The following is a 27,823-nucleotide window of genomic DNA, read 5'->3' on the forward strand; positions in this document are numbered from 1 at the left end:
GTGAAATTACGTGTTATTTGGCTCTGTTCTGGCGGTAGGCCTGCACCTCATGTTCGAGGATACAAAGTGGACTTCTAGGTTATTCTAGCAATTGAAATATCTTATAAACAAAAATTAACACCATGTCTACTTTATCGAATGACTACGTACGGTCATGGACACACCAAAATTACAAAAAACACAATCTTTCCTTTATTAATCTTGTAATTCCTCCTTTCAACTCGAAACGACCGGCACTACAATCCTGACGTACACCCCGAACTAGTCTCTAAAACCAACTGACTCCATCGACGCCAGGCTTGCCACTGTCGTGCTCCAAAGTTGAAAATTTTTCCCAAATGGTCGTGACGCCAAATCGAGGGACAGACTTATTTTGTCATGGTAGTCAGTTTGTAATGACAATAAAATTATAATATGCTCCTTTTTTGTAAGTTTAATAACCATTGATGACATAAAAATATGGCATTATATATTTTGGCATGAATAATTAGTCTAAAAACAGCGTGAAAGTTGGAGAATGTACCCTAGGGACACGTCATGGTCGTGAATTTCGAGACTTTAAAAATACGAAAAAAATACCTAGAACCTATTTAAAACCAAATAAATGTGTGTAACATGTTGCCCCCATCCCAAAAAATATTAAAACACATAATAATAAACTACAAATCCAGTATCTACGAAGTAAAAGGCCAGGGACATGAAAACGTACGTTTTTAAATTTTCACTCTTTGACTTTGGAAAACTGTTACCTAATTAAGTTGTTCATTGAGTTTTTGAAATGATTTGGGTTGTTTTGTAACCCTAACATGATTTATTTACCCTGCTAAAACTCCCCTTTGTGATTATTTCTACTATTATTGTTTGGATTACAAATAACTGACAGATTATAATTCACATAATAATCCAAGTTTTGCCAATTCAATCCTGAGATGTCATTAGCTCATTTTAATGCTTCAAAACTGGATTTGGCTGTCCTTGTTTAATGTTCATCAGGTATTTAATGGAAATTGCTAAAAACCTGTTTATCTTAGTCAGAACAAAGCTTCATATGCAAAGTTTAGAGATTTATGAATTAAATTGTAGAGAATTATCCAACTTACTGATAGTTATATTACACTTCAAGGATCAAAAACTACTTTCAAACTTCAAATCAATAAATTCAAGCAACAATTTTTGTGTTTCTAAATCAAAGACATTCACAGTTATATTCATTCAATTATTGATGTTCTTATTTAGAAAAATTCATAATTCTAGCCAAGTTGTATTTACAACAATCCGATGAACGTTAGTTTGGTAAAAATGTTTTTCAACAGTTTTTCAGTGTTTGCAACAGAAATTTTGCTTTCTACGAGGTAAACCGTTACAATATTTTTTAAAGCCACATTTACACCAGAGTTGGCAAGAAAATGTTTAAATTTTTTGTTGAGGACACCTGTCAGAAAATGTGTTAAACATTTTGTTGTAAACAATTTTTTTTATTATTCACAAAACTGACAGTTTCCAAAGTCAAATATTGGTTTGAAGAATGATTATTTTACGGGGAGTTTTATGCGTTTACATTTACTGGTAGCTTACACAACGATGACTACAGTCCATCTACCATGGCCTCCAGACATCTTCGTCTTTGGCTTGGACCTCCTGTTTGATGGTGATGGGTTCGTCTTCTCTCTTGACGCTGAAGTCTAGCGGGCAGTCTTGGTCGGTCTTTGTGGCGACGTAGGTGCTTGGCAACAGGAACACTACCTGGCCATCTGGTAGTCTGGAGGGTATGACCTGCACACACATCACTTTATTGATTACAAGGATACGTTTATGAGAGATTTATAACCGTTTAGCATGTCCTCTTAAAACTAACGATTGTATTATAGATTAGAGATAATTTCTTTTAATTCATGTTTTAATTCATGTACATTTTTTGTTGTTGTTTTGAATACAAATATGTGCACATTGGTGAAATTAGTAGAGTAGCCAAAATGTTGCATAGTTTTAGTTGTATTTATAATATAAAAAAACTCATGCCCTCACACAAAATAAATAAACACTCTTGCCCTTACAGCCCCCCCCCCCCTCCTTCATCATTGCCCTTTACTTTACTTTGCCTTATTGTTTACCCTTTGGTGTGAACTCTTACTTAGTCCCCTTCGGTGTGAACTCAGTCGAGTGGCTGTAATAAAGGCTTAGTGAACACAACCTATTTTGAGACATCCTTGGGTCAACAGAGGCCTCTTCACTACTATAGAAAACTCCTACACTAATGTACTACAAAACTACTCTTTGGTAGAAAAAAGTTAGAGTCTATGACACCTAAACAAAACTGCCCAGAAACAGAAATTTAATTAGAAATTTAAACCAGGACAGCTTTGAAAGATATTATATTGACATAAGCAACTCATCATTAGAATTTTGTTTGATTTCCAAAAATGACATTTTTTTCAACAACAATTTTAAAATGGTATTACAGTCAGTTTGACCAGCTTAACTTTGAAAAATATCATATATTGACATAAGCAACTCTTAAAATTTTGTTTCGATTTCAAACAATATGCTTTTCAACAACAACTTAACAGTGGTATAAAAGTCAGCTGTTTGCATATTATATACAAGATAAGATATACAGCTGCTTACCTGCACCACTGAGAGGTTAGGTTGACTAGAGGAGGTTGAGGCAGGTTCATTTGCCTTGGTCGAGGTGACAACAGGTTTCTTGTCAGGTTTGCGTAGCCGCGTCGCTGTCGGTGGCTTCCGTCGAGCCTTGTTGTGGCTGTTGTTGTTCTCATCTCCAGGCGAGGTTGTGCTGCTGTCAGGCTTTGTCATTTCTTCGTTGTCTACTGGAGTCTGTTCAAAAAATTCTTGTTTTAGTGACTAAGTAAAAAATTGTCCTCCAAGTTTTCAAAGATTTTTTAGAAAATCGTAAAAGCTACTGTGTGTGTGTATAAAGAACTTGAGGTATACAGTGGAATCCCTTTTGTTCGGACACCTCGAGATCCCAGAAACCAATTTATATGTTTCAAAACTACATACTGCGTGTACAATGTAGTACAATACTAACAATAAGAGGGAACAGGAATAAAATATTATGTTTTTGTTAAACAGTTAGACAAACAGGTTGGGAGTTATACTATGTACAAAACCTTCTGTCTATGCAAGGGTGGGAGTCATACACAGATGTGGCCGTTCAATCAATCTGTAGTGGGAGCGAGAGGGAGTCTACAATGTACAAGTACTGTAAAAGTTAGTGAGAGGGGCTTTAGCCCTATTAGTAATACAAATACAACATCATAACCAGAGTCATTTAATAAGATAAAACCATTTAATAAAACCTGTGGTTTTCACTTAGAAAATATGTCAGAATACAGAATAAGGGAAGTATTCGAGTGTGAACTGCACTAAAACGTTTAATCAATAAAATAAACCAAAAAATATTAATTTATATCAAATTAGGAATAGCTGTCTAAATAAAATTATAGTGACTTATTGCCGGGGAAAGTATAGGTAGCAAGGCTGGCTGCAAGTACTTGCCAGTTGCACTTACCACACATTTCCCCTTCTCTGTATGGGTACTTTTGTTGGTAAGTCCAGGTGAGTGAAACCGGTCAAGTATTTGCAGCCAGCAACATGCCGCATCTACTTTCCCCGTCTATAAGCGACTTCAGACAAACGATTCTTCTAACCTGAACTTTTGGTCCTCCCATGAGCATTTCCTCCAGCCTGTCTAGCCTCTGGTCTGTTTCAGAGTCCAGGGAAGTTCTCATGGTCGCTAGGCTGAAGTCCAGGTCAATTTCTGACAAACAAGAGTCCATGTGTCGCAACAGTCTCTGTTTGATGCCGGTGTCTATCAGCGGGGGCCCTGGGGCTAGCGGGGCTGTGGGGCCCAGCTGTAGTTCCGGTGTATCCAGAAACCTTGTCACCTGCCAGATCATAACAATATTACAACTTATCCTAACATAAGAATTATGATATTTCCAACACTTCCATAATACATGGTTGAAATGTTCGTACCTTCCTAGTGTGCATAAGGTTCAATACTCTAGTTATGTGTACTTGCTGAAAATATAGCTTAATTAAAAATGTTAATGCTACCATTTGCATTTTCTTTACAGTGGATGTAACTACCAGCCAAAAAAGCAACATCTAAGGCTAATTTTGACAGAACTGTCTAAATACTTGACACTTAATTTTGTAACAGTTTAGAACTTTCTCTTGAGATGCATTACCTCACGAGCACACTCCTGGAACCCGGCCTTATACTTGTCCAGCGTCCCACAGCTAAGTGTCTTTTGCCGCTGAAGATGGCGAACAGTCAACTCCAAGATGTCTGCTTTCTCCAGCTTAGAGTGTTTTGTGTTCTGCAACATTGATAATTTGGTGTAAACGATCCATATGGATAAAGAGTCCAGTACACCACACAGGTGATTCAACCGGATTCAACACACATAAACGAAGTCAAGAAGTTGTTTCTGATGTATCTAACAAGTTTCTGTATAGCCTTATACTTGTCCAGCGTCCCACAGCTAAGTGTCTTTTGCCGCTGAAGATGGCGAACAGTCAACTCCAAGATGTCTGCTTTCTCCAGCTTAGAGTGTTTTGTGTTCTGCAACATTGATAATTTGGTGTAAACGATCCATATGGATAAAGAGTCCAGTACACCACACAGGTGATTCAACCGGATTCAACACACATAAACGAAGTCAAGAAGTTGTTTCTGATGTATCTAACAAGTTTCTGTATAGATATTTACAAAAGTAATCACACTTGAAAAGGAAATCAAGAACCTAAAATTGACCAAAATAACATTAAACACATTTAGTGGTGTCTAATGGAAGTTTGAATATCACATATCAGTATCATGGTAGCTGTAAATAAAAACTACAACATTTGAAATCAATACTAGAAACTATTGTATATACTTTAAGCAAGCCAAACTTTATCTCATTCTCATTCTGTTGTCAAATGAACAGGAGTATATCACTTCACTTAAGTTTGAAAAAATAATAAAAACTTACCTCCATCTTGGCAGAGTCCAGAATGAGGGCTTTGAGCACTGCCAGTGATTGGTTGATACGAGCTCTGCGTCGCTTCTCCATTAGGGGCTTGTTGGCCTGTAAGAAAACACAAGATTTAGCCTAACAGCTGAAAATATTTATTTCTTTATGATTGGTTTCCACTGTTGATTCCTCATAAATCCTGGTTTTCAGGTGACGGTTTCTTCGAAGATGTAGTTGCAAACACAAAAGAGTGCTTGTGCCTTGAAAATGGACTGTTCCATTGTGTCCCAATCGTCAGCAACTACATCATTGTCCTCTTCTATGCAGCCGTCACCCAAAACCAGAAATTATGTTGATTTAATTACAGCTGATTCATTAAATAATGTGTACACTGTATTATCATCTGCATAACAAGACGTAATATTTTATTTCATACCTTGATCAAAAATAGGAAGAAACCTAGCACACCCAAAAAAAGTAGTTTTATTATTTGTTAATTCTTACTCCAGAAATATTATACATTTATACACATTTTTGATCTATTCTGAAGCATAGTTTATCCTTTGGAATTATAAATGAAGGCCAACCCAAAATACTCTAAAATAAGATAGACATAGTGGACATCGGAGATGAAACTCGTCAAAAAAGGTTTCAGATATAGGATGCAAAGTCAATAGTTGTACTTTACTTACAAAATGCAGATTATTACTATTCTAATATGCACGTCATACAAATCAGGCGATGAAAGCCACACTGCGTCATTAACGCATAGTGCAATTACGTTGTGGTTATAAAACGAGCAAATATCTGCAATATTTTCCCCCGCCCAATTAACCCAGCCCTGCTGACAAGTTTACCCTTGAATAAAACCAATCATGTCATTTGTTGCCAATTAACTCCCTATCTTGTCTGGTAAACCATTCACTATGGCATGCCATAATAAAACTGCCACTCAACCATTCAGTACTGTGGTACAGTCTGTATTCTATTTATTCAGTCCAGTATAGCTTCACTGATATGAATGGTTGCAGAGGTGTTAGAGAGTGGATCAACGTGTGGTTTATTATTTTAACCAAGCAGTTTATTTACTGTGTTTAATAAACATGTCAAACAAAATGATGACATTGTTCTAGTTAATGGTTGTTACATAATTTACCTTTAAGAATATTTGAAGCTAAACTAAAAGATGCCTTCTTACTTCAAACATTACAATAAATATAACTCAAGAGACAAAATAGCACTATACTAATGCTACAGTAAGGACTGCAGTGAACAGTGCAGTGTACAGTGGGTGTTGAGGGAATACATCAGCAAATGTCGGAGTAGAGACATGCTAGTGACATTGCAGCTAGTTTCCTGCTGTGAGAAATGTGTCAATTGCCAAACTTAATTCATAAATATCAATTATACAATTCCTGCATCAAAATCAGCTGTTTTAAAAACATGTGATGTGCGGCAAAAAAAGTTCTTTTTATCAGAATCATAAGGACACCAGCTGTATATTATTTCATTTGTTAACTTTGCCCGCTGAATTTGACAAATAAAATAATTCAGACAGAAAATAATATTGTTGATACTAACATTTATTTGTGTCTATAATGGTTTTATATTGTATAAAATGTAAACATATTTATCTACTAAAGTAACTATCCCCATATGTTTACGCTGATAAAAGTAAAACATGTTCTAGTAACTTAAATTTGAAATTGAACTAAGGTTTGACTGTATGAGAGCTATACCAACCTCCTTGACAACGTTAAGCCGTCATTTAGCACATAGTCTTATTCTGCCCTGCTGTTCACAGCGAGTTTTCCCAATAAGTAGTTGTTTTATAATTGAAAACACATTAATTCATTGACATATCTGTTAAGCCAGATAGTTATACCAATGCTTTCAAACCTGGTTAGAATCCAAGCATGATGGTTTTCGGACCCAGATACGATTACATTTATTTAAATAGCATTAGTTTAACGGAGTACTAAGGTTTGCTGCAACAGGGAGGGTAAAAAGTGTTTTTTATAAAATGTCAATAGTATAGTATGAAATAAATAAATTTTCCAAATTTGATTAAAATATGTTCATAAACAAGCAAACTACATTAGTTTACTTATTCTCCATAAGAATAACATGGGTATTTTAAATTTACAATTTTTTGGAATTTTCTCCGTAACTATTAAGAGCATAACGACGCTTCATCATACTAAATTATTTGTTATTTGAGGTCTACAAAATGGTTTGGAAATAAATTGCAAAATGTTATTTTCTTAGGGCCAACAATGGGAAAAACAGATTTTTACCCCATAAAAAATCCCATAAACCCCCGTTCCCATAGTCCGATCATGCTGGTTCGCGAACTCGTTAGAATAAATGTAGATTTACACGTTTGTACCAAATTTCATCAAAATCGGCCTGTATGGACCTCAAAACGTAAAAGTAAATCGGTCCCGGGTCCAGGTTTTACCATGAGTACTACGGTAATAGCTTATTCCCTATATGGGAAATTCGCTAAAAACGATAAAATGCCAAAGGCACACGAGAGATAAACACGAATAATATATTTGAAAAATCATAAATTTTTGATTAACAAGGTGATTACTGATTGATTTGATTACTGGACGCCTTCATCAAGGGCGTAGGCAATTTAGTAGCAGTACTCATATTGCGTTGAGTACCGGAAGGCGCAAAACGTAAACCGTATGAACATCGTATGTGATTTCATTACATAATGAAATGTATTAATAAAATCGTTATGTAAATAATTAATGTATTTTGTTAAAGCCTTATAAAAGATACTAAAAACTTTGCTGCAGTTTTTGCTTTTTTACTCAATTCGTCCGCCATTTCATTTCAGGGACTTTTATTGTGTTTCCAGAGGGTAGACATAATATCTGAAAATATTCTATTACGATAAATGCATTTGCGAGTTGAAAAAAATCGTTTGGATTGGTGTGTGTTAATGCACGAACACATTCAATAAAAATATACAATAGACTTACCGGTAATGATAAACAATAGTGCACAATAAACTCTAAATAGTCCAGGTACACGGATTTTAAAAATAAGCATATCATACAAACAAATTCAAAGATTTTAAAACTAAATTAAAAACAAGCATGATACAAATGCCAAGTTTCAACCCAGGCTTTAACACAGCTCTATCTCTGGCTCATGGTATAGTGTTTGCGGTGTATGGGGGTGGGAGTTTACCGATAGCCAGTGTGTTGGTCATTAAACGCTAGTTATCCGGACGGATTAGCTTTGTACCCCCCTCCGCCCCCTCCACCCCCTTCATCCCTTAACCACCTACGGCTAGCTGCTGTGTTGATACGACCCGCATGCACACTGCACTACACTACTGAACGTAAACACCAACATAGGGCGGCCAACGTATGGCTGGTATTCAAACTCTGACTTAGTGATATTCAAACAGCTGTTTAGCAATATTCAAACTCTGACTTAGTGATATTCAAACACCTGTTTAACGATATTCAAACTCTGACTTAGCGATATTCAAACACCTGTTTAGCAATATTAAAACTCTGACTTAGTGGTATTCAAACAGCTGTTTAGCTATATTCAAACTCAGACTTAGTGATATTCAAACAGCTGTTTAGCAATATTAAAACTCTGACTTAGTGATATTCAAACAGCTGTTTTGCTATATTCAAACAGCTGTTTAGCAATATTTAAACTCTGACCTGGTGATATTCAAACAGCTGTTTAGCAATATTCAAACTCTGACTTAGTGATATTTAAACACCTGTTTAGCGATATTCCAACTCTGACTTGGTGATATTCGAACAGCTGTTTAGCGATATTCAAACTCTGACATAGTGATATCTAGGGTAGTTTTAGGATATTCAAATTGAGGTTACACTAACATTTAAACCATATTTTCTTGACATTGAAAAAATCACTGTGGATGTATTCAAACAGTGGTTTATAGAGTTTCTAACCGTAGTTCGACTAACACTGACTTCATGATATCATAGCGGTTTGTGGATGTTCAATCAGTTAATTTGCGATACTCAAAATGTAGTTAGGGCCTTATTCGAACCTTCGTAGTGATTGATATTCGTGTATATGCTCACTTCATTCTATAAGTCCAAACACGCACCTACAGTTTTACAAGTTAAGTGTAAGAAAGGGCCATGTGGCCCTAACTTTGCCTGGGTAAATAAATAATTTTTCATTTCATTTCATTTCACCATAGACTAACCAACACAAGTAGACTTCTCATCCCATTGTAAATTTTGAAGCACGTTTTTCGCGTCTAGTTCATGTACGTGACACAAAGGCGCTAGTGTCGACGAAACTTAGTTTATATTATTTTAGTGTTAATTTCTTGATTCGTGCTTTACTGTTTGGTTATATAACTAGGGGACAAGTTATTGTTTATGATTAGATCGTATTATTTGGTTGAACGAGGTTTTAAATGGCTGTAATAACGGGAAACAAATTGTAAACAAAACACGACCTCTACATAAACCGTACAGAACTAACAATAAAATTGTCTTCAGCTGTTCCATAAGGATGAGAAATCTACTAAGGGAGTATGTTTTATCTATGATTTCACCTATGTGACGTCACCATATCAATTGGTAAAATACTAATAGTACCCGACTGTAGTTTCTAAATTCTAAACTTTTTGCGACATTTAACTAGTTCATCCGTACAAACTGTTCAACAGTACATTCAAACTGAACAACACGTTTTTATGTTCAGACTTTGACGTTTATCAAATTTACCCTTTGTAGTTCTAATTTTAGTACTGTACTAAAGTATCGAATTACAATGGCTGATGATCTAGATAAAACTACTCTGTTCTTTAAAAGAATAGTACTTTGTCAAAAGGTTTCAATTTGATCTGAAACATGAGAAAACACTAATAAATACAGTTTATTTATGTGTTCAGGGTAGTACAAAAAATACAATGAATTCGCAATCACGAACGTACTTCAATGTACAAATGAATGTACATTGGTGATTTACGTTTGAAATAAAAAAAAGTCAGTGTAAGGTTGTAGTTCATTAGTGGATAAAGAGTGAGATTGGAGTAGGATGTGCTGAGGCGGTGGCCATCAGCAGCAACGAGTCCAATTATGTGCTGAGTATCGCCGGGTCTACGTCAGCACGCAGCAACGTTCAGCGCTCACTTCAGGTCTACTGTAGTTCGATAGAGGATAAAGAGTGTGATTGGAGAAGGATGTGCTGAGGCGGGGGCTATCAGCAGCAACGAGTCCAATTATGTGCTGAGTATCGCCGGGTCTACGTCAGCACGCAGCGATGTTCAACGCTCACTTCAGGTCTACTGTAGTTCGTTAGTGGATAAAGAGTGTGATTGGAGTAGGATGTGCTGAGGCGGTGGCTATCAGCAGCAACGAGTCCAATTATGTGCTGAGTATCGCCGGGTCTACGTCAGCACGCAGCGATGTTCAGCGCTCACTTCAGGTCTACTGTAGTTCGTTAGTGGATAAAGAGTGTGATTGGAGCAGGATGTGCTGAGGCGGTGGCTATCAGCAGCAACGAGTCCAATTATGTGCTGAGTATCGCCGGGTCTACGTCAGCACGCAGCGATGTTCAGCGCTCACTTCAGGTCTACTGTAGTTCGTTAGTGGATAAAGAGTGTGATTGGAGCAGGATGTGCTGAGGCGGTGGCTATCAGCAGCAACGAGTCCAATTATGTGCTGAGTATCGCCGGGTCTACGTCAGCACGCAGCGATGTTCAGCGCTCACTTCAGGTCTACTGTAGTTCGTTAGTGGATAAAGAGTGTGATTGGAGTAGGATGTGCTGAGGCGGTGGCTATCAGCAGCAACGAGTCCAATTATGTGCTGAGTATCGCCGGGTCTACGTCAGCACGCAGCGATGTTCAACGCTCACTTCAGGTCTACTGTAGTTCGTTAGTGGATAAAGAGTGTGATTGGAGTAGGATGTGCTGAGGCGGTGGCTATCAGCAGCAACGAGTCCAATTATGTGCTGAGTATCGCCGGGTCTACGTCAGCACGCAGCGATGTTCAACGCTCACTTCAGGTCTACTGTAGTTCGTTAGTGGATAAAGAGTGTGATTGGAGTAGGATGTGCTGAGGCGGTGGCTATCAGCAGCAACGAGTCCAATTATGTGCTGAGTATCGCCGGGTCTACGTCAGCACGCAGCGATGTTCAGCGCTCACTTCAGGTCTACTGTAGTTCGTTAGTGGATAAAGAGTGTGATTGGAGCAGGATGTGCTGAGGCGGTGGCTATCAGCAGCAACGAGTCCAATTATGTGCTGAGTATCGCCGGGTCTACGCAGCACGCAGCGATGTTCAGCGCTCACTTCAGGTCTACTGTAGTTCGTTAGTGGATAAAGAGTGTGATTGGAGCAGGATGTGCTGAGGCGGTGGCTATCAGCAGCAACGAGTCCAATTATGTGCTGAGTATCGCCGGGTCTACGCAGCACGCAGCGATGTTCAACGCTCACTTCAGGTCTACTGTAGTTCGTTAGTGGATAAAGAGTGTGATTGGAGAAGGATGTGCTGAGGCGGGGGCTATCAGCAGCAACGAGTCCAATTATGTGCTGAGTATCGCCGGGTCTACGTCAGCACGCAGCGATGTTCAACGCTCACTTCAGGTCTACTGTAGTTCGTTAGTGGATAAAGAGTGTGATTGGAGTAGGATGTGCTGAGGCGGTGGCTATCAGCAGCAACGAGTCCAATTATGTGCTGAGTATCGCCGGGTCTACGCAGCACGCAGCGATGTTCAACGCTCACTTCAGGTCTACTGTAGTTCGTTAGTGGATAAAGAGTGTGATTGGAGCAGGATGTGCTGAGGCGGTGGCTATCAGCAGCAACGAGTCCAATTATGTGCTGAGTATCGCCGGGTCTACGTCAGCACGCAGCGATGTTCAACGCTCACTTCAGGTCTACTGTAGTTCGTTAGTGGATAAAGAGTGTGATTGGAGAAGGATGTGCTGAGGCGGGGGCTATCAGCAGCAACGAGTCCAATTATGTGCTGAGTATCGCCGGGTCTACGTCAGCACGCAGCGATGTTCAACGCTCACTTCAGGTCTACTGTAGTTCGTTAGTGGATAAAGAGTGTGATTGGAGTAGGATGTGCTGAGGCGGTGGCTATCAGCAGCAACGAGTCCAATTATGTGCTGAGTATCGCCGGGTCTACGCAGCACGCAGCGATGTTCAACGCTCACTTCAGGTCTACTGTAGTTCGTTAGTGGATAAAGAGTGTGATTGGAGCAGGATGTGCTGAGGCGGTGGCTATCAGCAGCAACGAGTCCAATTATGTGCTGAGTATCGCCGGGTCTACGTCAGCACGCAGCGATGTTCAACGCTCACTTCAGGTCTACTGTAGTTCGTTAGTGGATAAAGAGTGTGATTGGAGTAGGATGTGCTGAGGCGGTGGCTATCAGCAGCAACGAGTCCAATTATGTGCTGAGTATCGCCGGGTCTACGCAGCACGCAGCGATGTTCAACGCTCACTTCAGGTCTACTGTAGTTCGTTAGTGGATAAAGAGTGTGATTGGAGCAGGATGTGCTGAGGCGGTGGCTATCAGCAGCAACGAGTCCAATTATGTGCTGAGTATCGCCGGGTCTACGTCAGCACGCAGCGATGTTCAGCGCTCACTTCAGGTCTACTGTAGTTCGATAGAGGATAAAGAGTGTGATTGGAGCAGGATGTGCTGAGGCGGTGGCTATCAGCAGCAACGAGTCCAATTATGTGCTGAGTATCGCCGGGTCTACGTCAGCACGCAGCGATGTTCAACGCTCACTTCAGGTCTACTGTAGTTCGTTAGTGGATAAAGAGTGTGATTGGAGTAGGATGTGCTGAGGCGGTGGCTATCAGCAGCAACGAGTCCAATTATGTGCTGAGTATCGCCGGGTCTACGCAGCACGCAGCGATGTTCAACGCTCACTTCAGGTCTACTGTAGTTCGTTAGTGGATAAAGAGTGTGATTGGAGAAGGATGTGCTGAGGCGGGGGCTATCAGCAGCAACGAGTCCAATTATGTGCTGAGTATCGCCGGGTCTACGTCAGCACGCAGCGATGTTCAACGCTCACTTCAGGTCTACTGTAGTTCGTTAGTGGATAAAGAGTGTGATTGGAGTAGGATGTGCTGAGGCGGTGGCTATCAGCAGCAACGAGTCCAATTATGTGCTGAGTATCGCCGGGTCTACGTCAGCACGCAGCGACGTTCAGCGCTCACGCTCACTTTCACAGTTCTCACTTCTCACTCTCGTCCGTTTAAACTCTGGGCTACAAATGATTAGGATGTGGTATTGAGTACGTTTACCAATAACTTTTGGATACCAACCCAACTATTGGGATCAGTTGTCCATCTATATAGACGAGTGGTAGTTTTTTTAGATTAAAATGCAGTTGTATAGTAGTACTACACGAATTATCCGAACTCAACTATCCGAACTCCAACTATCCGAATAGCTGATAATACGAATCACTTACAGAAAGAATAAAAAAAAAACACAAGAATCATTATTAAAGAAGGCACAAGCCGTGATCGCAGCAAAATCCAAAACTCCTGAAAACTCGTCATCGTCTCCTGCGTTCACAGTCACGAAACGTCATAAATGCCTTCCGCAGTTACGGAAACATCATCATTGTCTTCCGTTATCGTGGCAAAATTTAAATATATCCCATGGTCCTGTAGACATCATCATTGTCTCCCACGTCGCGGTAACATCGTCATTGTTTTCCACGGTTGCGGCCAAATCTTGAACATCTCCCGCAATCGTGTAGACATGATCACTGATCATCGCCTCTTAAAGCCATACAAACTCATGGCAATGTGAATTGTGCTGCGAATTTTTAGTGTTTTTGATTGTACACTTTTAAACATGGACAAGACCATTTTACTGGAAGAGCAAATAGAATAAGAGTTTGAGTCAAATTAAGGAACTCCTACTTTCACTACACTTCAACCGCAAAAGCTCTAAAATATTCAAGGATACACTTACCCTGCGGCCGTCCTTGGAGATGCCAACAGCTGCCACTAGAGGCAGGGAAGATCCCACTTTACCAGAAGACTTCTTTCCTGCAGAACTCTTACAGGCTGTGCTCGTAGACTTCCTCGTCGCACTCCTATTGGTCGAAGAGCTCGCCTCTTGTCCAACGAGAGCCTCTGATTGGCTGTTGTTGTTCCTGTCACTTGGTGAGGACAGTTTGGCCGTCATAGTTGGCCCTGCAGCGTGGTAGCGCCGATCACTGCATCACCAGACATTGGGTACCACGCGGGGCGACGGGCATAGAGAAACTTCTTGAGGTAACCTGGAAGAAAGGTTTGATTTAGCTTGAAATTATACATATAAAACAGTTTTTTTAACAGTTTGGTGCGTAGAAATACAGTGTTAAAGTGAGTGGTACATTATCCCCACTCTCAAAGCTAATCTTGATGTCAAATTGAAATCCTGTAACGCACCTCCTTTTTTATCAAGTTTATTACTCAGATTTTAATATGAAACTAAATCGGTCGATAAGGGAAAAACATTAACTCTTGGTTTTGATTACATTGCATTCTGTTAAATAGTCATTGATAAATGTTAAACTCTTCCCTTTATCAAACATTTAGATTGAATTTACGTTTAAACAACTAGGTATTGTTTATTGACTATTATACTGTATTTAGGTTTAGGCCTATATAAAATGCTACGTTGCATCCTGCCAAGCCTGAAGATAAGTGAACAATAAATAAGATACTGTATTAGATTTCTTATGTGATTGTGAGAAATATAAATGAATAGGAGCAACTAACGGTCCTGCCCATCCAAAACTATATCCTTCCTATGCACTTTCTAGTTTATTTTTGATTTTTTAAAGCACATGGTGTAAACTTTCTACCAGAACATTGGCGAGGACACGATCTAGGACTATTATTATATAGACCGCTAGATGTTAATGGTATGTAAGGCACTCGGCCAATGCAGTATAGACTATGCAGTAAAGCGCAGTAAGCCTATAAGACGCAGCAGCGATACCTACTGACACAGGCGACCTAGTCGTGCCAAGTAGTAGAACAGCCAACATTGATAACAGCTCTTATCAGCCAGCTGTTGGCAACGTTTCCCTCCAAAATAAAGTGAGAAGGGGTTTTTTTCTGAGGGTGCGAAGGTGTCTGCTGTTATTAAATAAGTTGTTCAGCTAAAATGTCATATAATTTAATAATTTTTACGTGTGTACCCTATTTCTGTGCAAAGAAGTTTTTTTATGTAAATTGTAAAAATTCTTGTCTGTTATCTCTTTGTTGTTGTTGTATTATTATCTCAGGTTTAATATCTTTATTATTTTCATCGAATTATTTTGAGACTTTTATGAATTGGCTTCAATTGCATTACATTGAAAATTGGTTGACATCTATTTCCATACCATGTTCCATATAGAGATGGAACAGTTATATCACTTTATTGTAATTTACGATCAAACTGTTTTAGCCAAAATACGAATTTAAGTAGAGTGTGATTATGTACAAAAATGGTACTGACAAGATCGCCTGTTTTATGGTTATGAAAGGTCCAACGTCAAGGATACCAGGGTCCAGTTTCGTATAGTAAAAATGCGACCGACTCCTCTCAAGATCAAACATGATACCTTCTGATAAGACATATTAGGAGAGCAGACAACTCATTCATCTACCTATTATTTCAACTAGTTCTAAGCACCTTTGCATGACTTAATTTGTAGTGTTTGACGTCGAGACTAAGGTTTATAAGAATCGGAAATGGTTATGAACTCGACAACGATCCAAAACTAAATTATAAGGGGCGGTTCACGAGCTCGGGACTTCATAGTCCGCGACCAGACGCTGGTCCCGGACTATATAAGCGACGACCAAAAAATGGGTTCACGAGTCAGAGCCTAATGATGTGAAAGCCGGGCCCATTGTAGGTCGAGACCAAATCCGTAGCGGAGCCTAATGACAGGGATTCGCAGGGAATTTCTGTTGAGACGTTGGTAACAACCAGTAACAACAGTCTGGAAACACATGTGAAGCCACTGCTGCTGACATACGCACTTCCATACCATAGGATGATCGTGAAAAAAGGCTGAACCAAAACGTCCAAAACGATTATTTTTCCCGTATTTCATTGTCCCAATGCTCGCCTATGATAATCTATCTAAGTTTATTGATTTATAAACACAACAATCCACGTTTGTATGAAATCAGAAAATGGAAGTCTTTAGTGAAATATATTTTTCTGTGTGCATTATTATAATTCAATTAAGATGCATGACATAAAATAACCGGGTAGGCCTATTTATAACGGGATGAATGCCTATTTTGCATAAATGCCCGATAATTAGGGATGGTGATTTTTGGATAGGATAATTTTAACTAAACTTATTTAAATGGTACAATTATTGAAACTAAAATGTATTTAGAGGTACTGATTATTAGATATAAAAATCGTATGTGTGTGCTGGATTTAATCGTGGCTGTAAACAAAGAATATTCTTTCCGTTATTCTTCCACTCTATAATAATCTAACTGTAAAATGTTGAAAATAATATTCTGCAATTAGCTCGTAATATTATTTATGTTAACAGCTATGGTTTTTAATTTACATTTTGTGTTGTTGCGATTTTTAAAATCAGTTTCATTACAATGCGTTTATATTTACTAGGTAGGAAGGATTTACTAGTATTATATTATATTTACTAGTAGGAAAACATAGTTTTTTTTCTTTTGGTATAGTTTCGAACTGAAAATTTGATTTGTTCTGCTTTCATTACCAAACAAATAGCTACTATCCAAACTTTACTAACATCCAATAAATCACCAGTTTCTCGATTAAAAGTTCCATCAGCCAAAAATATTAGTGCAACTGACATTTTTTTTCAATTTAGAATACTGTAATGGATTTTGCTGTCGGGAAATCCGTGCCTTGGAGTGAACGCCTCAAATGACTCATTGACGGTATCTTTGGAACATTTTAATCTATTTTTAAATTCATCAAGTCATAAAAGGGTTTTAGTCATGATAACGAGCTGGTCTTATGCGAGGAAGTGGAGTGATTGTACATAATTGTTAACATAATACAGTATAGATATTTCAAAGTCATATTCAATACACACGGCGACCAGTGAGTACAACACAAGACGGTGATATCACCGCGAACCGTACTCAACGACTGCCGGTTTGCTTGATGTTTCCCACGGCAAAAAACTATTTCTGATAATATTATGTTGGAACTGTGGCTGATTAGTTATATTTATATTCTACGCATAATTTTGTCGTTAAAATTGTAATAACATGGGGTTTATCAGTAAAATATCTTTGTTATGATACTACTTTGTTACGTGCATAATTTATCTGTCGTTTTAAGTTGTTTGATGATTTTTTCATGTTTTGTGAGCCTTTTTACCATTTTTACATATTTTTTCAATATGGTGTTGTGGGTAATGAAACTGTTCGGAATTTAATGAGGAACCATATTTAAACATTAGTTTTTAACAAATAATAAAAATAAAGGAGCTAATTAGATAAAACCGGCATCATGTCACGTTAAACCTGCCTCCTACCAGGTCTGAGTTGGAGACCAAACACCATTGTTCTTTTGGGCCCGAACCATCTCATTTGGGCTCGGACTTGACTCGTGAACCCACCGGGACTAATGATCAGAGCCGGGACTATCTGTAATTGGACTCGTGAACCCAACTTTTAAAACCGGGTTTTATCCCTGCACTAATTGTGTGCCGCCTATCAGTTTGGTCCGCGGCTTATATGGTCTCGAGCTCGTGAACCCGATTTTTTAAGTCGCGGCCCAAATACCGGTTATTTCCGGATTCTGGGCTCGGACTACGATAGTCCCGAGCTCGTGAACCGCCCCTAAGAGTCAGAAAATGGCAATAAATTGCAGAAAATTGTTTACCAAACCCTGAGAATGAAATGGACGACACTTTTCAACTATGAAGAAAGGGTGGTAAATAAAGTGTACAAACTCAGGTGAAGTAACTAACCCATCTCACATATTCTAATCCAACTTTATACAAAACGATGTTTCAAAGTCGAGCTTGTAACTTTTCCCGTGGGAGGTTATCAGTCTTGACCACTATACGCGGAATGCCCTAAGTTTTGCTGGTTTTGTATGGGTGGTCACTGTTTATTTACAAGACTAGTCGTTGGTTCGTAGCCAAAAGGTCTAAATTGCGGTACCGCTGCTCCACTAGCTGCTCTGCTCGAGCTAGACCTAAAAGATTGCTATAAAAAAATAGTCGCATTTGAAATTAATCGGAAGACAACAAGGAATCAATTTAGTCAATTTTTAGTATTTATTTTTGCCAGGTAATTGTGTCATTGAACACAGCCACATTTTTACTATTTCGCACAACTTTTTTCTTAAACATTTATATACGTTCATGACTTCGTATACACGTGCTTTTCCTGTAGACATTATACGAAAATGCCGTCAAACATAAGAAAATTGTTCATGTTTGGGAAAGTTTTCAGTCTTATCTAATCCCTCAGAACTCTGTCCTCGTGTGGTAGCTATTAGCTGTTTCAATAGTCAAATCTATTGAGTTAAAGATTACGAGAATAGCGTATTTATATTCCTTGTTTATATTTTTCAAATTTGTTTTACAATGTTAAACATACGATGATTGACACTACTCAGATGGAAATCTTTTTTTGCACAACCCTGTGGTAAGTCTAAAGACTCCTAAGTATTCCAGATAAAAGTTCTAATAATTTCAAAAATCCTAAAATAATTTGTAAACAGTTAATAATTATGTTTGAGCCAGGGCTCAAATCATTTCCACCCAATAAGTTCATGTCAAATAGTCTTTTTTTCAAAACATAGAGTCAAAACGAAGCAATTCAAATAAAAAATACTCGAATTATGTTGGTTGGTTGCAGTTCCGTAAGCCCACCTTCATTTATGACTAAAAGAATTGTATTGTGGATTTTATTATTGTGGTGATCGAGCCGATAAAGTGTTATGTTTGGTATGAAACAAACGGATGCCTCATAGATACAGCGACTACGCTATAAAATCTAGGCGCCTTTTGTCATAAAATATTATCTGTTATACTTATCCCACCCCATAAAAAATTAGTTTATGCCTTTAATGTTTTCGATCAATTTAGTTGTTTTTAAATGAATAAAGAATTTATTTTTTATGGGTTTAATGGCAGATTTTTAACAAAAAATTTTTTGTCTTGAAAAAATTTTAAAAACCAAGTCGTCAAAATTGTTAATCAGCTAGTTGTAAAATTCACTTCATCGATATCCTCGTCGTTATGCAGCAGTTTTTGTCACAATTCAAACCATCGAGACATGGGTTTAGGGTTCAAATTCTTGTAGGTACAGTACTAAAAAAAACAAAAACAAACAAAAAAACCTAGGCCTGCTAACTAATTAAATGTTTTCCAAAATTGTTGAACCTTAAAGTGTAAAATAATGCAAAATAATACAAATTAATCATACAATAATAAAATTATACAAATTACAATTAGTTATTATGCTTCAACATTAAGCCTACCAGTTTTAACAGTTTAACAATACAAGTGATGATTATAAATCTATTCAATGCTACCGATAAAGATATAGTAGGATAGAAACATTGTACAATATAAATTTAACATTTTAACACTACAATACTCTACGTTAAAATACATCTTTTTTAAGCTTCCAAGTATTTATTCTTTTTTCCAAAATAAAACTCGCAAACATAATTGGTTTCATTTACCATCGATAACATTGACCAAATGAATGTTTTGCGGTATGACGCTATTGTACGTTATCACAAAGCACTTGTCAAGTTAAGGTGGATGGTAGATGTGACTGTGCGACGCGTCGCTCTGTTTGAGAGTTGAGTAGCCCCCCTATCCCCCCTTCCACTACCCCCCCCTGGACCCCCCACATTTCCTTCTACCCCCCAAAGCCCCCACAACCCTGCGGTCGTGGCTTCCCGACCATCCATCCCTATCCACCCTTACAACTCTGGGCTATATTTCCACCCTACTTTATCGAAAGTTCACTGCCGAAAGTTGTTTTGTGCCCTACCGTATGGGACATTTAAAAAATGTTTTATGTTTTAGTTAAGTTGTTGTCATAAGTTTCATTTAATATACTGTCGAATACAACACAAGGTAATGTATTGAATTATCAATCTAACTTTAAAAAAGTTTCTGGAGGTAAATTATTTATAAAAAACTGACTTTAGGCTTGAATACTGCAGTTTACGTAATCACATATTATCAATCCATGGAAATACTGTTCACATAATGTCTACCACAGAAATATACCAGAACATATCGAGGTGGTCAACACCATTGTGTTAATGATTACATAAATGGCGGAGGGCGGGGTTATAATAACCATGATAACATTTATAGCTAACAACAATAAACAAACAAAATAATAATCAACAAAAATAAATATATGATAAACTAATAACAATATTTCAACAAATAAACAAACAAACAAAAAATATTAATTTACAACAAAGAATTCCACGAATTAGGTGAAGTATTAGACTACTTTAAAATAAATAAATACAAATAGCTAGCTAGATTGATGGATAGTTAAATAGATGGAATGTTAGGCGAATACATAAATAGACAGATAAAATTAATCCATAGTAAGATCACCAAATTATAGAAAATATAAATCCGATTTTTAAATTTCCTAAAACTGTCCCTATATATCGCTTGTCGATCAAAATTGTTATAATTTAGGTTTTCTGTCTGTTTTATTTATTTTGGCTTTTTTCGGTGGTATGTGAAGAAATGGTCCAAATCATACTAACATAGTCTTGTTATGACTCACACATTTTGTTAGATATCATCACTATTTTATATCCCGAAAAAATGGCATATGTATTTGAATTTTTCAGCATCGATCCTGATTGTTAAAAATATACGGATACTCTTCAGATCAATGCAAATTTAAACAAATTTTAATCTTTGTATAGGGAATTTATCCCGTTTTCGGGATCAAAATCGCCAGTGGACCAGCAGCAGTGAAGCATGAGCCTCGTAAAGCACGTAGAGAGTAGAGAGGATCGGAAGGTGGGAAGAGGCGAATGGTTTATTTACGAGCAGGGATGGGTGCGACTGACGGCGGGGGCAGTGGGCACAGCGGGGGCGGTAGATAGGGGGCAGGGGGTGGCAACGTGGGGGCAGCGTCGTATAGTGCCCACACACGCACTAGTGCAGTACACTCGACCCTTAGAATAGGAATATACCACTGGGAAGCAAGGAGTTCCTTACTCTGTGAAATAAACCTACACCTATCACGGTGACTACCATGATGATGATCCGGTTTCATTTTTATCATTTCAAAAAGTTAAAAAAAAAAATCCGCACAGTAGAGTCGTCTGAATAAGAATCAGAATTTAAAAGAGTTGGGGATTGCTATTGAACTGTGGACTTAAATGATGATTTGTTAGCAAAAAGCTAGTCACAACAATCAACTATTGATCTTTACGGTCCCAAAAATTAAGTAATACTATTTTGGACGTAATCAAATGTTTGTTTGCGAATTAATTCTTATTTTGTACGAGATTGTAATATATGTATAACTTACCAATCAAACGAGTATCGGCACCAAGTTACTTAACCCATTGATACTTAATACTTGTTAAAATATATTGTGAACTATACATTTTTCCGTCGGGATTCACATCAAATTGTATAAACTATGGAAAAGTGAATTATTAGACGAAGTAATTTTTCCAAATGATTGTCAAATAAATTCTGTATGGTCTGATTTCAGGACTGAACAGGTAGAACAGAACATAGCTAACCCTTTTCACTAACCTGTTCCATGACCTCAACATTTGAGGTACCGAAAACTTTTTCTCAATTTGTAGTTTTGCAATAAGGTTTTAGAATTTAAAGATTCTTACCCTTAAGGATTCTTACCTAGATAGATGAACATTATGAGAATTATTCTCACCAAGGAAGAAATAAAAGAACAAAGGAATCATTATTTTGTCTAGAGGGAGTGCTGTGTGTAGTATCTACTCTTCTACAGTTGTAGTTCCTTGAATCGTAATGATGCAACCTCTAACTCGCATTGTTTTAAAATTTAGGCTTTTTACATAAATTATACTTTTGATTTTTCTCCCAACTAAAATGCATTCGCCATTCAACTCCCGTTTTATGAACATTTATATCTAGTAAGTGCAACTATATTCACTAAAAACTCTGGCACAAATAAAACTACCGGTTGATTATGGGAGCTTCAGCGCATATAGAATTTTCAGTGAAATATATAGCCTTTGAAAGATATACAATAATGTCATATTACGTTAGACCGTGTAATACTTTTATGCGTGTTTTTGCTGACATAAATATGTTTCAGTGTCAAACTGCATACAAACAGCCGCAGTATAAAAACAAAAACACAATGAGAGACGTACGTATTTTTAACGCAAACATAATGGTGCCCTCTAGGCTCGGCACAATGCGACGTACAACTTCAACTTTCCTCTGTCGCTGCCGTACAAATTACAGCTATTACAGCAGCGCGCGACGCGGCGCCGGTGACAACTAATTTATAACACCCCGCAGAGCTCTTATCAACACCACTGCCGCCTCCGCCGCCCTTGTCCGCCGCCTCCGCCGCCTCCACCCCGTCCCTCGCCACGAGCCTGCGGTTTGTTGACTTTACTCCGTTTCGTGCTTTGGGTTTTACCATAAAATTAGGCATACCAGCTTGCAAAATATGTACCTAGTGTACGTACAGGGTGCGTATTGATTCTTAATCGAAGATGAATAAAGGATGAGTGTTAAAGGATAACGATAAGGATAAGGACAACGGATTAATGAGATAGCCAAGAAACCCAACATTGTTGTATATTAAGGCAGGCGTTGAAACGATTGGGACAGCTATGTGTTGTTGGGAAAGTGTTTGTGGGGTAGAAATAATAGTGATTGTGTAGATGGAAGTGTATGCGTTTAGTGTTAGAGGTTTCGTGATTGTTGTTGAGAGGACGAATGTGATCATGGAAATGTTGGTGACGTGAATCTGATGATAAATGAGTTGGCGAAGGAGTTGATATGATGGAAGGGAATGAGGTGATGCTCGAAAAGGCGATAGAGGATGAAGAATTGTTATTCAACTGGAGGTCGAGTTAAAGGAGGTGCTTTTGACTCGTAGTAGTGGTGGCGAAGTGAGTCGAGGTTAATGATGGAATTGTAAAACTGTTTTTGATACTGTTAATAGAGTCGGTGGAAGTGACAGTGGTAGTGTGAAAAGGACTGGAGTAGAGTGTTAGAGATGGAGTTGGTAAGATTAGTAAGATTGTTACCAAGAACAATGGTAACAACTGTTTCAGTTCTACCAGAAGAGGCGATAATAGTTGAGGTGATAGTGATTAAAGGTAATGAAAAGTGGAGTTAGTGTTAAAGCAGTGGTGAGGAGGATTCGTGACTGTCAGTGGAGGCAATAGGAATAAAACAGAAATAAAGGGTATTGTTGGAAGTATATTTAACAACAGCATTTTGAGGGTAGTTATTATAAATTTCTAAAAAAGTTGCGACAGTCATAATTTATTTTAGCATGGGCAGTAAAGAGGTACAGAGTGGTAAGGAGTTGTGAGTGATTGGATAATGGTGAAAATATTTTTTGTGACTGTCAGTAGATGCGGTGGAGGTTATGTTGACTGACGAACGGCCAGTGCTAGTGAATTGGAGTTTACGTTAGTTCAATAAAAACATGATAAGGATGTTTTCGATAACTCCTGCATATGCGATGGTACTTGTACTGATAGTGGAATGATGTGGAATGGTGGGGGGGGGGTGAAGTTAGTGGAAGTAAAGCATCCCCTCGCCAGATTATCGCCAGCCGAGTACACAGACTCAGGCCGAGGCTTTATTCAAATGAACGAGGGAAACATCCAGCGAGAGCCGCTATGTTGCTATGTCGCTGTGTCGCTGTCACAGCCCAGCCTGTCGCATCCGCATCGCATATCGCAATGCACTTCACCCACGACCATACTTTTAATTTCCCTTTTACATTTTATTGTACACTATGTTACATTGCTTTAGTCCTAGAATATCAGTTGGCATCGAAAAGAGCTCCAATTTTATAATTTATACACATAGCTCAGATTTTCATTTTCAAATTTTGGGGAATTCCTACATGAAGTGCAAAACCTACTAATGTTATCGTAGAAAACTTATGGGTAGAACAATTATCTAGATACGCAGGACAGCACATATCTCTGTATGAGGCATGAAGCAAACTACAGCCGAACGCAATACATATTAGCGGATGTATCACTCATATAGCCAGGTACGTTTAGTATATTTATCGATATAATATCACTCTAGGATGTCTCTCTACATGCGGCATGTAACCGACCAGACCACAGTACAGCACTATGTATGTTATGTCCCGACGAACATGTCACACAGTATAAAGTGCGGTTAGTCTGGCTATAGATGTCGTATCACCCTAGGATGTCTCTCTACATACGGCATGTAACCGACCAGACCACAGTACAGCACTATAGGTTGTTAGCATGTCACGGGGAACATGCCACACAGTATAAAGTGCGGTTAGTCTGGCTATAGATATCGTATCACTCTAGGATGTATCTCTACATACGGCATGTAACCGACCAGACCACAGTACAGCACTATAGGTTGTTAGCATGTCACGGGGAACATGTCAATAGTATAAAGTACGGTTAGCCTGGCTATAGATGTCGTATCACTCCAGGATGTATCTCTACATACGGCATGTAACCGACCAGACCACAGTACAGCACTATAGGTTGTTAGCATGTCACGGGGAACATGCCACACAGTATAAAGTGCGGTTAGTCTGGCTATCGATGTCGTATCACTCTAAGATGTCTCTCTACATGCGGCATGTAACGTAACCGACCAGACCACAGTACAGCACTACATGTTGTTAGCATGTCACGGCGAACATGTCACACAGTATAAAGTGCGGTTAGTCTGGCTATCGATGCCGTATCACTCTAGGATGTCTCTCTACATGTGGCATGTAACCGACCAGACCACAGTCACGGCGAATATGTCACACAGTATAGAGTGCCGGTATGTAACCTACCAGACCACAGTAAAGCACTACATGTTGCTAGCGTGTCACGGCGAGTATGTCACACAGTATAAAGTGCGGTCGCGGTTTGTCTGTCTATCGATGCCGTATCACTCTAGGATGTATCTCTACATACGGCATATAACCGACCAGACCACAGTACAGCACTACATTTTGTTAGCATGTCACGGCGAACATGCCACACAGTATAAAGTGCGGTTAGTCTGGCTATCGATGTCGTATCACTCTAGGATGTCTCTCTACATGTGGCATGTAACCGACCAGACCACAGTCACGGCGAATATGTCACACAGTATAGAGTGCCGGTATGTAACCTACCAGACCACAGTAAAGCACTACATGTTGCTAGCGTGTCACGGCGAGTATGTCACACAGTATAAAGTGCGGTCGCGGTTTGTCTGTCTATCGATGCCGTATCACTCTAGGATGTATCTCTACATACGGCATATAACCGACCAGACCACAGTACAGCACTACATTTTGTTAGCATGTCACGGCGGACATGCCACACAGTATAAAATACGGTTAACCTGGTTATAAATGTATTATCACTCTAGGATTTCGCTCTACATGTGGCATGTAACCAACCAGACCACAGTACAGCACTATACGTCTCTAACATGTCACGGCGAGTATGTCACACAGTATAAAGTGCGGTTAGTCTGTCTATCGATGCCGTATCACTCTAGGATGTATCTCTACATACGGCATATAACCGACCAGACCACAGTACAGCACTATACGTCGCTAGCATGTCACGGCGGACATGTCACACAGTATAAAATACGGTTAACCTGGCTATAGGCCTACCTGTATCACTCTAGGAAGTCTGTCAACATGTGGCATGTAGCCAACAGAAGAACTGCGAAGAACTATACTTTACTAGCATGTCACGTCACACAGTATGAAGTGCGGTTAGCCCTAGGAGGATTAGGGTTAGCCTGGCTTGTGGCTTATCGATGTCGTATCTGCCTCCATGTGGCATGTAGCCAACAGAAGAACTGTGAAGTACTACCCGTCGCCAGCATGTCACGATGAATGTGCCACGCATTGTACAACATGGCTATAAATGTCGTATCCCTTCAAAATATATCTCATCGACTTTAATTTGGCATACAGTATAGCTAACCGGAGTTCTATGCGGCATTCCATGACACGTTGAGTCCGCCAAATAGGCTGTAGCACTAGGCTGGCTCTTTATATCACTGATATCAGTAATCTATAAATTCTGCATGTAGCCGTTCAACCAAATACCAGTAAAATCTAGTAGAACTTTAATACTTTCTTCTGGATCTTACTGGTATTTGGTTCTTAATCTTTTAAACCAACTAAGGTTGAAACCGGCACAGTGTCATCAGTTTTAAGGCACTTGTACAAAATTGAAAATTTACTCTTAATTATGTGATTGGTACAAATTGTCAGTAAGTTTTGTGACCGACTGATTAATTTTAATAATAAATTGATAAAAATTACAGCGTAGTGTCCTTACATTTTGACAAAATTTGAAGGAGTCCAAAATGTTTACCTACCGGCATCTGGTGTAAAGTAAACTTAAATAAAAGTTAAATGTAAAATTTAAAAATGTTTGAAAAATAAAAATAAACAATAAAAATATGTATATTAGGATAATAAAATAAAAATAAAACTAAAATAATAGAAATAATAAAAGTTTATTTAAAATAATAAAATAATTTTAAAAGTGCCGTTTTGGAGCCAGATACAAAGTAGACATACGTACACTAAATATTTAGATTTAGATTTTTGTTATCGATGTACCAATATTAAGTTGTATGATAAAATATTTAAAAACAATATTGTAATACAATTAATTTTCCAAAAAAAGAAAATTACGGAGATCAAAATCAACAAAGTAAAAGCGGGTAATTAATATTAGGATATATTTCTAAGTAAACATTCTACTTCTATCTACATATCATGGTTTGTTTACAATCATAAAAATGGAACAATAAAATAAATATTTTGAAGTACCTTAAGCGAACGAGATCCCCGAGGGCGGCTACTGATAACGAGGTGTTGTGTGAGGAAGAGAGATATGGAGCGATGCACTGCGAAGTTGTGGCGGCACTGGACTGCTGTCAGGCGTGCCACCACCACCCCACCAACACCCCACGCGCTGCGAACTATAAAACGCTGAATAATTCAGTTAACTGGCGAGGCGACAGACACGCTCGCTCCTCCCTCGTAATTTGGCGATGAAGCGCCGGCGGCGACTGCGGAAATAACCGCGCTCGGGTGCGGCATTATACACACCGCTGTGCCTCCGTGCCTCCCTCCACTCTCCCACTTACTACACGACAGCACGCTCCGATGTCTGTTTGACACACTTCATGTTGACACGCTGCTGTGCCTCCGTGCCTCCCTCCACTCTCCCACTTACTACACGACAGCACGCTCCGATGTCTGTTTGACACACTTCATGTTGGCACGCTGCTGTACCTCCGTGCCTCCCTCCACTCTCCTACTTACTATACTCCGCGCGCGATAACTTTTCACTTGGGACTTGCACAACTTGGCAATGCTGCAGGGCTCGCTACCCTATCTTATACCTGTCACATGTCGAGCCAAAGCGACAAGAAGCGGGCGCTCGCCTCGGCGGTGCGACGTTGCCGATACAAAATTCACACGGAACACCAAAAATCCCAAGTGAAAAGTTATCGCGCGCGGACTATACACGACAGCACGCTCCGATGTCTGTTTGACACACTTTATGTTGACGCGCTGCTGTTCCTCCGTGCCTCCCTCCACTCTCCCACTTACAGGACAGCACGCTCCGAT

The 27,823-nt window shown here is 38.9% G+C and overlaps 1 protein-coding gene across 1 annotated transcript; it reads right to left on the reverse strand.

The window, feature by feature from the left end:
- Window positions 1–1,498: 1,498 nt before the first annotated feature.
- LOC128983156 (transcription factor HES-1-like) lies at window positions 1,499–27,396 on the reverse strand. The gene is made up of 7 exons (XM_054402332.1): window positions 27,017–27,396; window positions 13,950–14,259; window positions 5,004–5,099; window positions 4,215–4,346; window positions 3,672–3,908; window positions 2,626–2,835; window positions 1,499–1,773 (listed from the first exon to the last, which is right to left on the reverse strand). Exons 2-7 carry the CDS (start codon window positions 14,163–14,165, stop codon window positions 1,597–1,599), a joined length of 1,068 nt encoding a protein of 355 aa, XP_054258307.1. The 5' UTR covers window positions 14,166–14,259; window positions 27,017–27,396; the 3' UTR covers window positions 1,499–1,596.
- Window positions 27,397–27,823: the final 427 nt, after the last annotated feature.

Source organism: Macrosteles quadrilineatus, unplaced genomic scaffold, assembly GCF_028750875.1.
Source record: "Macrosteles quadrilineatus isolate MER2022 unplaced genomic scaffold, UCM_ALF_1.0 Scaffold_1__1_contigs__length_201487025, whole genome shotgun sequence".
NCBI classification, from domain to species: Eukaryota; Metazoa; Arthropoda; class Insecta; order Hemiptera; family Cicadellidae; genus Macrosteles; species Macrosteles quadrilineatus.